At 39.7% G+C, this 17202-nt stretch overlaps 1 protein-coding gene across 1 annotated transcript in view; it reads left to right on the forward strand.

The window, feature by feature from the left end:
• Nucleotides 1-15950, forward strand: part of rnpep (arginyl aminopeptidase (aminopeptidase B)) — a 36778-nt gene extending 20828 nt beyond the window's left edge. The window contains exons 7-11 of the mRNA XM_043716769.2: nt 1209-1321; nt 4653-4761; nt 7589-7813; nt 14217-14359; nt 15050-15950. Coding sequence (XP_043572704.2) covers nt 1209-1321; nt 4653-4761; nt 7589-7813; nt 14217-14359; nt 15050-15196 — 737 coding nt within the window. The 3' untranslated portion in view covers nt 15197-15950. The remainder of the gene's footprint in view (nt 1-1208; nt 1322-4652; nt 4762-7588; nt 7814-14216; nt 14360-15049) is intronic.
• Nucleotides 15951-17202: the final 1252 nt, after the last annotated feature.

Here is a 17202-nt window from a genome sequence, read left to right on the forward strand (position 1 = left end):
ACCTGGGCCATGAGCCCACCACTGAACATTATGCCATTGTTTCTAGGATTGTCACTGAACTTTTCTCCTCAGTGATCGTTGCTGCACAGCTTCCCACCTTGCAGTTCCCTCAGCCTCTTCTGGCCCACTTCTACCAACAGAATGCCCTAGCGTGCCCACTGTTTCAACTTGTTCCCGCAACACTGAACTTACCTCTTCCTATTCTAGGTTTTTTATGTCATTTTGTTCAGTCTCTTCTAACTTCCATTTAATTCTTCTGATACTTTACATCAGTTCCACAGTTTCCAGTTTCCTGACCCCAGGCACCACCTCTTCACCATGGATGTGCAACCCCTCTACCCCTCCATTCCTCACCAGGACAATCTGCAGGCTGTCTTTCAGTTTCTTAAATTGAAGTCTGAACAGTCCCAATCCATCTTCAACCTTCTCTGCATTGCTGAGCTTGTTCTTCTTTGAACAATTTCTTCTTTAATTTGTCTCGTTTTCTCCAAATAAAGGTGTGACTTAGTACACATATGGACCTTTTGGCACTCCTATCTTTCTTTGTGCAAAGGGGTTTGTGGAACAACTCTGCTTCCAGTTCCTCTTGGGTGTCAATCCATATACTCCAAGAGATCAGTGACTGTATATTCGCCCTTCCTGCTCTTGTATAGATCTAGAAACATTTTATCAATTTTGCTTTGAATTTCATTCTTTATTTCTCTCACGTGAGAGTCTTGCCTTCCCTTCCTTGACTTCTCTATCTCCATTTCCAGGGATAGACTGTTAACGTTCATTACAATTGTGGCAACTCCCACATCTCAATTTTGTTGCATTCTGCTATATCCCATTTTCCCATTTTTTTTCATCTGAAACTAAAGCGCCAAGACTATTGAGTAATTGATACTGTAAAGAAGAATGGGACATTAGTGGGTAATGAAAAATAGGCAGACATAGATTTATATAGGGCCTTGCAAACTTTTGAGCCTGCCAAAGTATTTAAAAACAATGGCAAACTTGTTGAATTGCAATTACTCTGGTAATGTTAGAGAAAGAAGTGATATTCAGTGCTTTGTAAGTTTAGATGGTCCACCTAACCTTTGCTTCCAAATTTTGCAGATTTCTTCACACTCAGATGTATAGGAAATTTATTTTTCTTTAATTGTAATTAAATTAATTTGTTGTTTAATTCATAACTGCTGAATTCATTTCATTGTAACTTATTTTAGGCATTGATCCTGATGACACATATAATGAAACTCCGTATGAGAAGGGCTATTGTTTCGTGTCATATTTGGCTCATCTTGTGGGTGATCAGAACAAATTTGATGCATTCCTTCGGGTAAGAACCCTTTACTAAGTCTTTCACTAATAATGATATTTATTTAGTTTTATGATAAACTGGCCGATTTTAGATAAACCTTATGGGACTTGGGCATGAAGTTCCGGCTGTACTCCAAAACTTCATTTATTTTACGTTCACTCTTCTCAAGCTTAGCTGAAGCCATAGAGTCTTAAAATGTTGGCTTACACACTCTTTTTATCTACTTTTATTGCAAAAGGTAACCTCCATTGATCAGTTTTGTTTTGGGTTTTCAAGTAGATGTTTGGCTTGTGCTCTGTGCTAAAGACTGCTTCTATACTCCAACAAAGCAGGATCTGACCTTATACCTGCAGGGGTAATTTTACAGAAACTCTTAGGTAATGTAAATAACTTACTTGATTTGAGAAAAGCCATTGAATTATGTCCTGACCTCATGATTGAGAAATAGTAAACACTTCTTTATAATTGAAAGCATAAATTATATAACCGTTTAATTAAAATTTGTCATAAGCAGTAACACCAGCTTTCACTTGAAGTTTCATTAATTCATTTGTTGTTAGTAAACCTGGGATGGAGGCTTTGGTATTTTTATATAAATGGCTACCTGTAACAGCCCCTGGAAGTCCCTGGGATGTCTCCATCCAAATTACAGTACCGATTGGCAAACTGGGAGAATGCCCCCTGGCATCACTTACTGTGTCCTTTCAAATTGATACTTGGAACATAGGAAACAAAAAGTTCCTTCTGTTGCTGAATTGTTTATCATATTAACATAATGCTTCTCCAGTCCAGTCGTTATGACTTCCACAAACTTTGTAACAAATGTATCTGTGGGATAAAAAATAATGCCTTTAGTTGACATATCAAATAATTTGTGTATGTTACTGTCAGGGATAGACAGATTTGTAGTAACAAAGTCCAGTTATCTGAAACTTCATCTCATATGTTTTAAATGTGAAAAGTATTGTACAACAGGGAAAACTATCTTCTCTTGCAGTGAAAACGTATAATTGAATAGTATGTAGAATGCTGTTACATCACACATTTAAGGGTAATGTTAGTCATTCCTGATACATATACTAGTAAATTGTTACAGGTGATACCCTTTTGATGAAGTAATCAATCAAGTCTTATTCTGTCTGGTTTAGTGACTCAAGTGGACATTAAATCCCATTGTACTGTTCAAAGAAGAGCACAAAATGCGGCATTATTTGGAGGGATTTGTCCCTCAAACATCTACCAAACACAAAATTAAGTCATTCATTGAGAGTCATGGAATTCTAAATGACAATGTTGCATCTCTATAGGTGCGGCCAGACCTGCGTTTCTTCAGCATTTTTCTTTTCCAAACACTGCAGTATTTTGCCTTTTTAACTAGTCATTCATAGAACATAGAACAGCAGAGCACAGAACAGGCCCTTCAGCCCACGATGTTGTGCCGACCATTGATCCTCATGTATGCACCCTCAAATTTCTGTGACCATATGCATGTCCAGCAGTCTCTTAAATGTCCCCAATGACCTTGCTTCCACAACTGCTGCTGGCAACGCATTCCATGCTTTCTCAACTCTCTGTGTAAAGAACCCGCCTCTGACATCCCCTCTATACTTTCCTCCAACCAGCTTAAAACTATGACCCCTCGTGTTAGCCATTTCTGCCCTGGGAAATAGTCTCTGACTATCGACTCTATCTATGCCCCTCATTATCTTGTATACCTCAATTAGGTCTCCTTTCCTCCTCCTTTTCTCCAATGAAAAAAGCCCGAGCTCAGTCAACCTCTCTTCATAAGATAAGCCCTCCAATCCAGGCAGCATCCTGGTAAACCTCCTCTGAACCCTCTCCAAAGCATCCACATCTTTCCTATAATAGGGCGACCAGAACTGGACGCAGTATTCCAAGTGCGGTCTAACCAAAGTTTTATAGAGCTTCAACAAGATCTCATGACTCTTAAACTCAGTCCCCCTGTTAATGAAAGCCAAAACACCATATGCTTTCTTAACAACCCTGTCCACTTGGGTGGCCATTTTAAAGGATCTATGTACTTGCACACCAAGATCCCTCTGTTCCTCCACACTGCCAAGAATCCTAACCTTAATCCTGTACTCAGCTTTCAAATTCGACCTTCCAAAATGAATCATCTCGCATTTATCCAAGTTGAACTCCATCTGCCACCTCTCAGCCCATCTCTGCATCCTGTCAATGTCCTGCTGCAGCCTACAACAGCCCTCTATACCGTCGATGACACCTCCAACCTTTGTGTTGTCTGCAAACTTGCTGACCCATCCTTCAATCCCCTCATCCAAGTCATTAATAAAAATTACAAACAGTAGAGGCCCAAGGACAGAGCCCTGTGGAACACCACTCACCACTGACTTCCAGGCAGAATATTTTCCTTCTACTACCACTCGCTGTCTTCTGTTGGCCAGCCAATTCTGTATCCAGAGAGCTAAGTTCCCCTGTATCCCAGTCCTTCTGACCATGGGGAACCTTTTCAAATGCCTTACTGAAGTCTATATACACCACATTCACAGCTCGACCCTCATCAACATTTCTAGTCACATCCTCAAAGAACTCGATAAGGTTTGTGAGGCATGACCTGCCCCTCATAAAGCCGTATTGACTGCATTTAATCAAGCCATGCTCTTCCAGATGGTCATAAATCCTATCTCTCAGAATCCTTTCTAACACCTTGCAGAATCCAGACGTGAGACTTACTGGTCTGTAAATTCACTCACCTCTCCTTACAAAACTTTTTCCCCCCCTTTTGCTACGTTTCCCATTTATCCAAACCTGGAAGTACCTTTATTGAGTATACTTTGTAAGTTGCTTCCAAGGCCAAATGGAAATATGACAAAGTATTCATTTATGGTGTCAGATGTGCAGAGTAATGTGGATTAAGTTCTGTAGCTATTAGTTACTATGAGAAAGATGTGCCAAAATGTAGTTGGCTGAGGTTTTTTGAATCAGAAACACATGATGTAACCAGTAACTTGGACACAAGCACTTCACCATGGGATTCATATTTGTCCAGTATCTGACTGCAATTTTTTTAAAAATAAAAGTTTTTATTCTTTCCAAGACTGTTTTGGTGCCCAACCCTAATTGCCATCAAGTAGGTTGTGGTGAATGCATCCTTGATAAGCTGACGTCTGTCTGGTGCAGGTGCACAGCTGTTAGGATGGAGAGCTCCAGGATTTTGTTGTGAAGGAAGAACAATATAGATCTAAAGATGTGGCTTGGAGAGGAACTTAAAATTAGTTATGTTCTCCCTGCTTGCTATTTGGTTTTTGGCATTTGTTTTCACTTGAATAAACTCTTATGTCCTTAATACTCTCTTGTTTGGTTGCAGGCTTATGTGAACAAATTTAAGTTTCAAAGTATTGTAGCTGAGGATACTTTGGATTTCTATTTAAGCTATTTCCCAGAGCTCAAGGAGAAGAATATCGAAAAAATACCAGGTAATGCTCTTTTATTACATTTACACCTAATTTGAGGGAGGAATGCTTTTGGCATTGTCGTGCTGTTATTCAGAATTTATCTTTTTCATGTCACTAATGGCTTGGGGTAGCTGTTTATTATGGTTTTCCAACATGTCTGTATGATACTTCTTATTATAATAGTGGATCCTTGATAAGATTTTAGTGCATTTAAGGTATTAATATCTTCAGATCTGAGGTTGGTTCATTTTAAGCTTTCCTGATGCTGCCTAATTTCATCATAATTGGTAATTCCAAGGTACATAAGCAATCTACTCCACATCACCGCTTGTTAAAAACATAGAAATTGAAGATAGAACAAACGTCAATAAAGTCTTCTACTTATTGCAGTCATGTTGCATTTTATTCATCTTTGGGACCTCTATATTTAATAAGTATTAAAATACTAGGTAGGCCATTTTGCATCAAAGACTCCAGTCTCCGGTTTTGTCCATGGCAACCAGCATCAATATTTATTCTCAGCATCATCTACAAATGTATCAGGTGCAATGTTCTGCATCAGTAATAATCAATCAATCAGTTCTGAAACTTTGTAGCCCACAGACCACCGAGTTGGGCAAAAGACAACACAGGCTGCTTATCAGTCTTCTCTCACCCACTTTACGTTGATAGAAACAAACAAATTAGGAGCAGGAGCAGGCCTTCAGCATTTAAGCCTCATCTACTATTTAATGAGATTTGCCTGATATGATTGAAGCCTCAACTCTACTTGTTTGTTTACCCATTATACCTTTTGACTCACTTACTAACAACAATCTGTCTTACTGTACATTAAGAATATTCAATGACCCTGTATCCACTGCTTTCTGGAAAAGAGAATTCCACAGACAATAACTCTTCAGAAGTTCTATTCTCTCCCACAAGGGGAAAAGTCCTCTTAGCCTCCAGCCTGCCAAGTCCCAACAGGATCTGGCATGTTTCAATAAGATCACCTCTCATTCTTCTAAACTCCAGTGGAAACTGGCTAAACCTGTACATTCTTTCCTTATAACCACTTCAACATAGGATTCAATCTAATAAACATTCTCCATAATTGCATTTGAAGCAGTTCCTTGTTCCTCAAGGAAGGAAACTATAACTATACACAACACATTAAATTTGGTCTCAGGACTGCCCTGAACAACTATAGCAAAACTTTCCTACTTTTATGCTCTTCCATAACCCTGCTACAACCTCCTGATTAATTGATCCCATCTTTTCCCATTAACAGGTGTTAAACTAAATGACTTGTAACTTCCATCTTTGTGTCTCCCTTCTTTTTGGGAAAATTACAAATGTAACTCCATCTGATTGAGTCCTTTCATAATCTGGAGAACCTTGGAAAATGCATTTAAATCAACAACCATTTCTGTTTTCCATGACTGGTCTGTATTGGTGTTTATTGCATGGCATATGCAATGTACTTGGAATCTCCTTACCTGTTTATACAACTGTCACTCTCAGTCTGGCTTTGGACATACTGTAACCTCCATTTCTTGCTTACATTTGATCTAAGCTACAGTAAGGTCATTTCCCCGATGGGAATCTTATCTGTCAAATTCAGGGCTTTTTGAGGAAATGAAAGATAGTTCAGCCCATTTCACTGTTACTTTGGTGAGTAAATTTGGCATCTTATGTGAAAGACCATTTTTTTTATAATGCCTTACTATTGGCAGGGGAACTATGACCTAGTTCACTACCTTAATGGTTTATGTAAAATCAAAATACAGTGAGCAGTGATTTTTCTTTCCTCTATAAGTTGGCTTGCAATTTTATACCAAACTGAGTGACTACAGGAATTTGTTTTTGATGTAGATCTTGCTTATGGTTCAGTACTTTGAAAGTTTCGTTATATCATTATAAATATGAGAAAAGATCAGTCTGTTTGAAGCATTAGCATCTTTCCCAGTTTGTGCACAAAGTCCCCCAATTTGTCTGAGCTCATGTATTTGTTTTGTGTGTTAGCTGATGAGACCAGCACTACAGTAAATGCATTAAGATTGTGGACAGGGAGCCTGTTAGGACTTTACTGTGATCACTGATTGTCAGAGCCAAATTATCTTACACTCACTGGTCTTAAGTGTTTTTCTGAAAATTGCCTAATACTGATTAACGCATCCTAAGAATGTGTCCTACATCTAATGCAAATTAGATTACTTAGTGTGGAAACAAGCCCTTCGGCCCAACAAGTCCACACCAACCTGCCGAAGCGTAACCCACCCATACCCCTACATTTACCCCTTTAACCTAACACTACGGGCAATTTAGCATGGCCAATTCACCTGACCCGCACATTTTTTTTTGGATTGTGGGAGGAAACCGGAGCACCCGGAGGAAACCCACGCAGACACGGGGAGAACGTGCAAACTCCACACAGTCAGTCGCCTGAGTCGGGAATCGAACCCGGGTCTCTGGCGCTGTGAGGCAGCAGTGCTAACCACTGTGCCACCGTGCCGCCCATAATGTTTGCAGAAACCAGGGTTGCACTGAAGAGAGTTCAAGTTTAAACATTTCATGTTTTTTTTACACTGATAATGCTGAGCAATTTCATCAAAAAAAACACAAATGAGTGTAAGTTCCAGGATATTATATCACCATATATTTCTACTTAAAAATATTTTAATTGAGGGATCAAAATAAGTACCTTCTCATCCAGGTCTCTGTGAATATCAAAAATTAGCATTTGAGTCGCAAAAAGGCCACAGAATCACAAAGCACTTAAGGTTAAGACAAGGGCTAGGAATGTTTGCTTTGAATTGAATATTCTCTGTATCGGCTGCTGAACAGACTTATTTTCTTTTGATTTTAGGGTTTGAATTTGACTGCTGGTTGAACACTCCTGGGTGGCCACCTTACCTACCAGACCTTTCATCTGGTGATACTCTGATGAAACCTGCAGAAAACTTAGCAACTCTGTGGCTAGCTGCAGATCTGAATATGTATGCGATCAAAGCCATTGATATGTCATCATGGAAAACCTACCAGATTGTGTACTTCCTTGATAAACTCTTGGAAAAATCACCTTTACCCCAAGGTAATATTTCATGATTATATCTGTCACATAACAAAGCTTAATTTCCTAGTTACTTAGAGCAACACATGAGCCATAAACAGACGTTTAGACTGGGGCCATTTTACCATTAAACTCCTGAAAGAACATATTTTGAGTCTTTAAATTTGTGTATGAATAATTTTGTTTAAGCAATGAATTAAACACAGTGCTCACCTAAAGTGTTACGATCCAGCTGGTGATCTTTCAAAAGGAATCAAGTATCCTGACTTCAGTCGATTACACCACAACATTTCATTGGACGTCAATTTACATTCTGCCCTCCCCAGAAATCTCTTATTGAATAAGTAAATATTAAAAATATTTAATTTTATAGGGACCACCCTTAAGTATGTCACTGTCTTATGGAGAATGTCTAAGACAGCTATTCTCAGATAAAATCTTCACGTCTTCTCTCCTGATTGTGGATAGTCAAGTCCCTTTCTGCTTGGTTACTTTTCCTACAAATCCAAGCTAATCTGGTTGCTTTGTCTGCACCGAGGTGCTGCAAGATATGTTTTAAGTTTTTCCAACTTTTGTTCCCCTCCACATTCAAACTAAGATTAAGAATCATTTGCTTTCCAGTGATGAATTTATGTTTTACTCTGTTGTGTGTGTGTCTGTCATATGTTTTAACTAATTACTCCGAGTTGCAGTCCATACTGCAACCAAAGTACACTCAGCAAGCACCAAGATAGATTGAAATCAGAGTATCTCCTTACCTTTCACCTGGCTCCATGTGGCATATCCTGATCTGGGCTGTTTGGATTTACAATTTTCTTTTGATCTGATGAAGCAAGTGAGTTTTACAACTTCTCAGAGTTCACTTAAGTGCTTTTAAAGTAATTTAGCTTTACCTCCTAAACACAATCTTTGAACTGCACTTCATGCAAACACAGCAGATGTTTTATACTCAGTTCTTTAAAAAGCAAAAAAGTCCACTGCTATTTCATACCTCTCTCTCCTGACCATTTTAACTTGCAATCTGGAAGTTATATTACTAAAACATTCAAACTACGAGAGATTTGCAATATTATTCCTACCCAGAGCTGCCACCTTGACCCTATATCTGTAACCTTCCCTTTGCTAATTCACTTAACCTACACTGGTCAATTTAGCATGGCCAATCCACCTAATTTGCATATGATTGGACTGTGGGAGAAAACCGGAGCACTTGGCAGAAAGCCACGGGGAGAATGGGCAGCATGGCAGCTTAGTGGTTAGCACTGCTGCCTCACAGCACCAGGGACCCAGATTCGATTGCAGCTTCAGGCAACTGTCTGTGTGGAGTTTGGACATTCTCCCCGTGTCTGCATGAGTTTTGTCTGGATGCTCCAGTTTTCTTCCATGGTCCAAAATTGTGCAGGTTAGGTAATTGGCTATGCTAAATTGCCCTTCGTGTTTAGGGATGTGTAGGCTAGGTACATTTAGTTAGAGTAATAAGATAAGCAAATGGGTCTGGGTTGGATACTCTTCGGAGGGTGAGTGTGGACTTGCAGCGCCAAATGACCTATTTCCACTCTGTAGGGATTCTATTCTATGATGTGCAAACTCCGCATAGTCGCCTGAGGGTGAAATCGAACCAGTGTTAACCACTGAGCTGCCCATTAAACATTTGATCTCTGAGTTGAAAATGATACATCATTCAACCTCTCGAGCTTGTTCTGCTGTTCATGACTGATCAAATTTTTAGAATTATTACTTGAGTTAGCAAATACTAATTTCTGTAAGCGAACCACACCATTCTTAATGCAAAGGCAAGTATGATCTTGAGCATTGCATAAGTTCTAAACCTAAGGATAAATTCATAGTGAAGGTTAAAGGCAAAATTGATCTGTGGTTATGCCCTCTTCAGCACAATGGTAGACTGTTACCTCAGGTTGTGCATTCAAGTCCACTTCAGATGTTTAAGCCTGTGGTCTGGATGGTTCATGCGTTGACTGAATAAACATTTGACAATGCTCTTAATATGCTTGAACAAAGTACAATACAGCACAGGAACAGGCCCTTCAGCCCGCCAAATCTGCGCTGATACATTTTTCCCTTCCACACTGAAACTGTCTTTACTTATAGGATACATATCCCTCTATTCCCTTCCTATTTATATATCCATCTAGGTCCTTCTTGAAAGCTGCTCTTGTATCTGCTTCCATTGCCACCTCTGACAGTATGTTCCAGGCACTCCCCGTCCTTTGTATGAAAACATTGCCTTGCACATCTCTCAAACACCACCCCCCCACCCCCGACCTCTGTACCTTAGGAAAATGCCTCATATTTTCCACTCGATCCATGCCATTCACAATCTTTTAAATTTCTATCAGGTCAACCCTCAACCTCCAGTATTCCAGAAAAAAAACAAACCCAATCTATCCAACTTTTCTTTATAGCTAAAATCCCTCATGCTCAGCAATATTCTGGTAAACCTTTTCTGTACCCTGTCCAAAGCATCCATATCCTTCTGGTTGTGTGGTGACCGGAACAGTACGCAAAATTCCAAGTGTAGCCTAAAGCTGCAGCATAACTTGCCTATCCTTATCCTGAATTCCCCTACCAATGATGCATGCCATAAGCCTTTTCCTTAACTACCTCACCTACTTGCTCTGTCACCTTCAGTGATCTGTGGACCTGCACACCCAGATCCTTCTCCATATCAATACTCCTAAGGGTTCTGCCATTCACTGCATAATTTCCACCGTACTTAACCTTCCTAAATGCATCTCCTCACATTTTTCCAGATTAAACCATCTACCTTTTTTCTGCCCATGCCTCCAAATGATCTATATCGTGTTGTATCCTCTGACAATCCTCACTATCCACAATTCCACCAATCTTTGTATCGTCTGCAAACATACTAATTAGACCAAATCATTTTTCCTCCAAATTGTTTATGTAGACTATGAACAGTAGAGGTCCCAGCACTGATCCCTGTGGAACACCATTCGTCACAACCCTCCATTCAGAAAAGCATTCTTCCACTCCTACCCTCTGTCTATGACTAAGCCAGTTCTGTATCCATCTTGCTAGCTCACCCCTAATGCTATGTGAAGTCACCTTTTGTACCAGTCTGCCATGAAGGACCTTGTCAAAGGCTTTACTGAAATCCATGTAAACAACATCATCTGCTTTTCCCTCATCAATCATCCTCATTACCTCAAAGAAAAACTTGATCTAATTGGTGAGACACAACCTATGCAGCACAAAATCATGCTGTCTATTGCTAATGAGTCCATTTACTTTTAAATGTGTATCAATCTTGTCCCTGAGAATCTTTTCCAATAATTTTCCTATCACTGATGTGAGGCTACAGATATGTAATTTCCTGGATTATCCCTTTCCCCTGCCTTCAACAATAGGCCATCATTGGCTATTCGATTCCCTACTGTGGAAAAAGACCCATTGAGTCTACCACAACCTTCCGAAGAACATCCCACCCAGCCCCACTCCCACATCCAAGTCCCCCTAACCCCATATTTTACCATAGCTAATCCATCCCCGGTCACTATGGCAAAGTTAGCATGGCTAATTCACCTGACCTGCATATCTTTGGACAATGAGAGGAAACCAGATAACACAGGAAACCTACACAGACATGGGGAGAATGTGCAAACTCCATACAGCCAAAGACTTGAGGCTGGAATCAAACTTGGATTCCTGGTGCTAAGAGGCAATAGTGCTAACTACTGAGCTACCATGCTGCCTGTTCTCCAGAGTCACGGAGATCATGCAGCATGAAAACAGACCCTTTGTTCCAACCAGCCCATGCTGATCATGTTCCCGAACTCAACTAGTCCCACCTGCCTGTGTTTGGCCCATATCCCTCCAACCTTTCCTATTCATGTACTTATCTAAATGTCTTTGAAATGTTGTGACTGTACCTGCATTCACCACTTCCTCGGGCAGTTCATTCCACCCAAAACCACTCTGCGTAAAAACCGTTGTCCCTCGTCCTTGCCAAATCTTTTTGCTCTCACCTTAAAAATATTCCCCCTAGCTTTGAACTCCCCCCACCCTAGGAAAATGCCTATTGTCATTCACCTTATCCATACCCCTTATGATTTTGTCAACCTTTATAAGGTCATTTCTCAACCTCTTACACTCCAGTGAACAAAGTCCCAGCCTGTTCTTTATAACTCAAACCCTTCAATCTGGTAAATTTTCTCTTTACCCTCTCCACTTTAGTAATATCTTTCCTATAACAGGGCAACCAGAACTGCAAACAGTACTCCAGGAGAGGTCTCACCAGTGTCCTGTACAACCTTAATGTGAAGCCCCAACCTCTACACTCAAAAGGACTGAGCAATGAGGACAAACATGCGAAATGACTTCTTAACCACCGTGTCTACCTGTGATGCAAATTTCAAATAATTATGTACCTGAACCCTTAGGGGTCTCTGTTCCACAACACTATCCACGACCCTACCATTAAGTATATAAATCCGACCCTTGTTTGTTTAACCAAAATTCAATACCTCTTATTTATCCAAATTAAACTCCGTCTGCCACTACTCAGCCCATTCACCAAATTGATAAGATTTATTTGTAAGCTTCGGTAACCTTCGCTGTCCATTATACCAACAATTTAGGTGTTATTTGCAAACTTATTAACCAGGCCTCCTAAATTCTCATTCAAATTGTTTATATAAATGACAAACAAAAGTGGACCCAATACTGGTCCCTGTGGATCACTGCTGATCACAGACCTCCAGTGTGAAAAGCAACCTACCACCACCCTCTGTTTCCTACTGTCAAGCCAATTTTGTATCCAATTGGCATTCTCTCCCTGAGCACCATGCAATCTGACTTTATTAATAGTCAATCATGCAGAACCTTGTCAAAGACTAAGTCAGTGTAAACGTCTACTGCTCTGCCCTCATCAATATTTTTGGTTACTTCCTCAGAAAATTCAATCAAGTTTGAGAGAGACAATTTCCTATGCGCAAAACCATGCTGACAATACTCAATCAGTCCTTGCCTCTTCAAATGCATGTCAGTCCTATCTTTCAGAATTGCCTGCAAAACCTATCCATCACCAATGTCAGATTCAACATTTGTAGCTCCCAAGCTTCTCCTTACAGTCTTTCTTAAATTTGCCAGCCTCCAGTCCTCTGGCATCTCAACTCTGGTTGTCGATGATACAAATATTTCTGCAAGGGCCTTGCAATTTCCTCCATAACTTTGTGCAATGTTCTGGAATACATAAGATTAGGTTCAAAGTTTGTGCGAAGATTTGTAGCTCGGGTGCTCGTTGTTGTGGTTCTGTTCGCCGAGCTGGAAGTTTTTGTTGCAAACGTTTCGTCCCCTGGCTAGGCAACATCATCAGTGCTTGGGAGCCTCCTGCGAAGCGCTTCTTTGATGTTTCCTCCGGTGTTTATAGTGGTCTGTCCCTGCCGCTTCCGGTTGTCAGTTTCAGCTGTCCGCTGTAGTGGTTGGTATATTGGGTCCAGGTCGTTGTGTTTGTTGATGGAGTTTGTAGATGAATGCCATAAGATTAGGTCCTGGAGATTTATCCACCTTTGTTTTCTCAGACCTCCAGCACTTCCTCTTCTAATGTGAACCGTTTTCAAAATGTTAATATTTATTTCCCCACGTACTCTAGCCTGCATTTCTTTTTCCATAGTAAAAAACTGATGTGAAATAACATTTAATATCTCTCCCACCTCCTGAGGTTCAACACATGGAGAACCTTGATATTGAAGGGGCCCTATTCATTGGCTAGTTGCTCTTGATATACTTGAAGAATCTCTTTGGATTATCCTTATCTGCCAAGGCTATCACATATCCCCTTTTTGCTTTTCTGATTTCTTTTGAGAATGCTCTTACACCCTTATGCTCTTCAAGAGACTCATTTGATCCCAGTTGTTTATATTTACTATGATTCCTTATTCGTGACCATAATATCTGTATTAATCTTGATCTATCTTTGTTCATCTACTGTTCCCTACTCATAACAGCTTTATCCTTCACTCTAATAGGAACATAATGCCTCTGAACTCTGGTTATCACACTTTTGAAAGCCTCCCACTTGTCTGTCATCTTTTTACCTGTGAACAGTCTACTTTAGTCAACTTTTGAAAATTTCTGTCTCATAACCATCAAAATTTGCTTTACTCCAACGAAGAACCTTATAAAAGGCCTATTCTTTTCCATAACTATTTTAAAATATTATGATCTCTCGTCCTTAAGTATTCCCCTATTAACACTTCATTCACTTGTTTTGCTCCTTCTCTTGGAGGTACACTTCAGTAATATCAGATGGATATGCATATTATGTAACCAATGTGGTCATGACCAAATAGAAAATCATGTTCAGCAAAAACAGTATGGTAGATAACGTTAATTTTGTCATAATAATGTCTGGAACAAAATTTGAAAGCTGATTTTTTTGTAGGTAATACTGCAAAGCTGGCTGAAATGTATCCAAAAATATCCAAGGCCAAGAATGCTGAACTGCGTTTTCGCTGGGTGCAGATTGTTATAAAAAATAACTATGAGGATGCATTTGATGAACTCCAGAATTTCCTCCATAGTCAGGTATGTGAATGAATACGTTCATTGAATGAATAGGTCATAATCCCTTTACATACTGTTCAACAAAAATACTTGACTACGTTTGTGAAAGATCTAATTAATTATAAAAACACATGCTGTTGGATACATTCATTTTAAAAATTTAGTAATTTTAAAGTGCATTGAAAATTTTATCAGATAAATAAGAGCAAGTGGAAGAATGGGATCAGGCAAAGAGGTGGATTGAGAGTATGTTTTGGGAAACATGGGGAAACATTGAGGGGGCAGAGCACCTTTCTTGAGAGGAGAAAGACTGGGATCACCGAGAAAGATGGTTTGTCTGAAGAAAATAAGGTTCAAGTGGTTGAGGAAAATAATGCAACTAAGACATTGCATTGCCAAAAATAACCATACAACTGGAACTGAGGTACAAGCCACAAACAAGATTGTGGCATGTAAAAAAACATTTGATCATGATAGGGCAATGTTTCTTCTGCTTTCCATGTCATTTTTGATTGAGTTTAGTGCAAACATGCTCATCAGAAACAAAATTGTTAAATTACTAGAATTATTTTTTAAATGATCATAAAAGTCATAAAGTGATCAACCTTCACGAGTAGGGTGTCTATAAACCTAATGTTAATCCTATGCTACAAAATGTTTGAAATACTGGTGCTTTCCATCCTACTGAAAATTGTCATTGTGCCTTCACAGGGAAAACAAAAGTACACTGTTCCGGTCTATCGAGTGATGTGGTCTCAAAATGAGAAGACACGTAAACTGGCACAGGAGGTTTTTGCAGCCACAGGCAAACAGCTGCACAAAAATGTTCAAAATTACGTGAAGAAAATTTTTGGCTAACATGTATGATTTATCCTATAAATGAAGTTTTAAAATTCTTAAATTTTCTACTTTACACTTTTCTTACTTCCCAGCACACTTTTGAATATTTATATTTCAAAATGTACTGCTGTTAAGCATAATTATGCCTTCAAATTTATATGTATAAAATCAGGTAAAACAGTTTTTGAGTATGTAATCTCTTTGCCATTGTTGTACGAACATTTTTGTCTTTCAGTAAGGATAACAGTCCTCAACTTGGGTATTTTCCTAAATAGGTTTGACAAGTTAAAACTCATAAATTCAACTGTTTGTTGATCCCACTGGTTCACTTGTAATCACTTTTACAGTAGCTTTTAACTTCGAAAATTAAAGGTGTTTCAGAGAAATATAACCAAGATTGGAATCCTGAACTGAGGTGCTAGCATCTAACCATTTTGATCTCTTTAGAGAGTGCATCAATTTAGCATATTCAAATCTTTGTCTTTTCAATCTAATCGCCTAGCTGTGAATGAGCTTCAGAACCATATGATGTAAAATTGCTTTTGCCAGTTGCCTGTAGGGATGACAAAGAATGTTGGGAGAATCGTAACAAAAAAAGCTTATCTATTTCTCCTGCGAGTTTGTCAACAGCCAATAGACTCGTCCAGCTTTCAAGGTCCAGACAGAAAACCATGTACGATGCTCTTAAATTTATAGAAATTTCTAAATTTTACAAAACGTGTATCACATTTAAAAATGCACAGCAAAATAAAGCACAAAACATTGTGACTTCCATGAAGAATGAGACTTCCTGAAGCAACTTTGAGGGGACAAAATTTCTAACAAGCTAAGATTTTTAGTATTCCAAATTTAGTATTTCCTATGTAACATGTGGCCTTCTAACTGTTGCAGTAATAACAATCATTTTACCAGCAATAAAAAAAATAACTTTCAGGCACCACACCACCGTAAATGTTTGAAAATGTGTTCTTGGAAGAAATGTAAACTAAGTGAGGGGCACAGTGGTTCTCTGATGTCATGAGTAGCTGTTCCATGGTCATTGGCCACAACAATTCAGACAATTGACTCACCAAACTACCTGCTCCTCGAAGTCCTTGCAAGGTGATCTTCGATATTTTCTCCAGGTGGATGATGGACCAGAAGAAGAGGAGTAAGAGTTCCCAACTTTCATTTGATCAGCACATTTCATGTCTGTCTGTCCTCCGATGTCAGTGAACAATCACCACGTTATGGTTATATATTTTTATTTGTCGAAAAGTGTGGTGATGGAGAAGGCACAGCGGGTCAGTCAGCATCTGAGGAGCAGGAGAGTAGACGTTTCAGGCATAAACCCTTCATCAAGAATGTGGATGGGGAAGGGAGCTGAAAGATAAATGGTGGGTGGAGCTGGTGGGAAGGTGATAAGTGGATGCAGTTGTGAGGTATTTGGTAGGGGGATGGAGTGGATAGGTGGGAAGATGGACAGGTGGGTCAGGTCAAGATGGTGTTGCTAAGTTGGAGGGTTAGATCTGGGATGAGTTGGAGGGAGGGGAGATTTGGAAACTGGTGAAGTCAATGTTGCTGCTGTGTGGTTGTAGGGTCCCAAGGTGGAAGATGAGGTGTTCTTCCTCCAGTTGATGGATGGCTTTGATTTGGCAATGGAGGCGGCCCAGGGCTTGCATGTCCTTCAGGCAGTGGGAGGATGAGTTGAAGTGGTTGGCCACAGGGCAGTGGAACTGATGGGTGCGTGTGTCCCAGAGATGTTCCTTGACATCTAAGATTCTGTTCAGAGCTGCTTTTTAGGCTTAGTGTCACTGAGGGCATACAGGAAACAATGTAATGATTTGTAGATTTAGAGGTGGTTACACAGCAGGATCAGTCATATGGGTTACTGTCAAGAAAAGTAAGAAGGTAGTCCAGAAGTCTCCTGTGGCTATTTGTCTCAAACAGATATTCTGTCTTGGGTACTGTTGAAGGGGATAACCTGAAGGGAAAAAAAAGTGGCATTCAGATCTTAGAACATTAAAGGTGTTTTGGAAAAGTGT

The sequence above is a fragment of the Chiloscyllium plagiosum genome, unplaced genomic scaffold (genome assembly GCF_037043375.1).
Source record: "Chiloscyllium plagiosum isolate Xiang-an unplaced genomic scaffold, Cpla_swu_hap1 HiC_scaffold_26, whole genome shotgun sequence".
Classification (NCBI taxonomy): Eukaryota; Metazoa; Chordata; class Chondrichthyes; order Orectolobiformes; family Hemiscylliidae; genus Chiloscyllium; species Chiloscyllium plagiosum.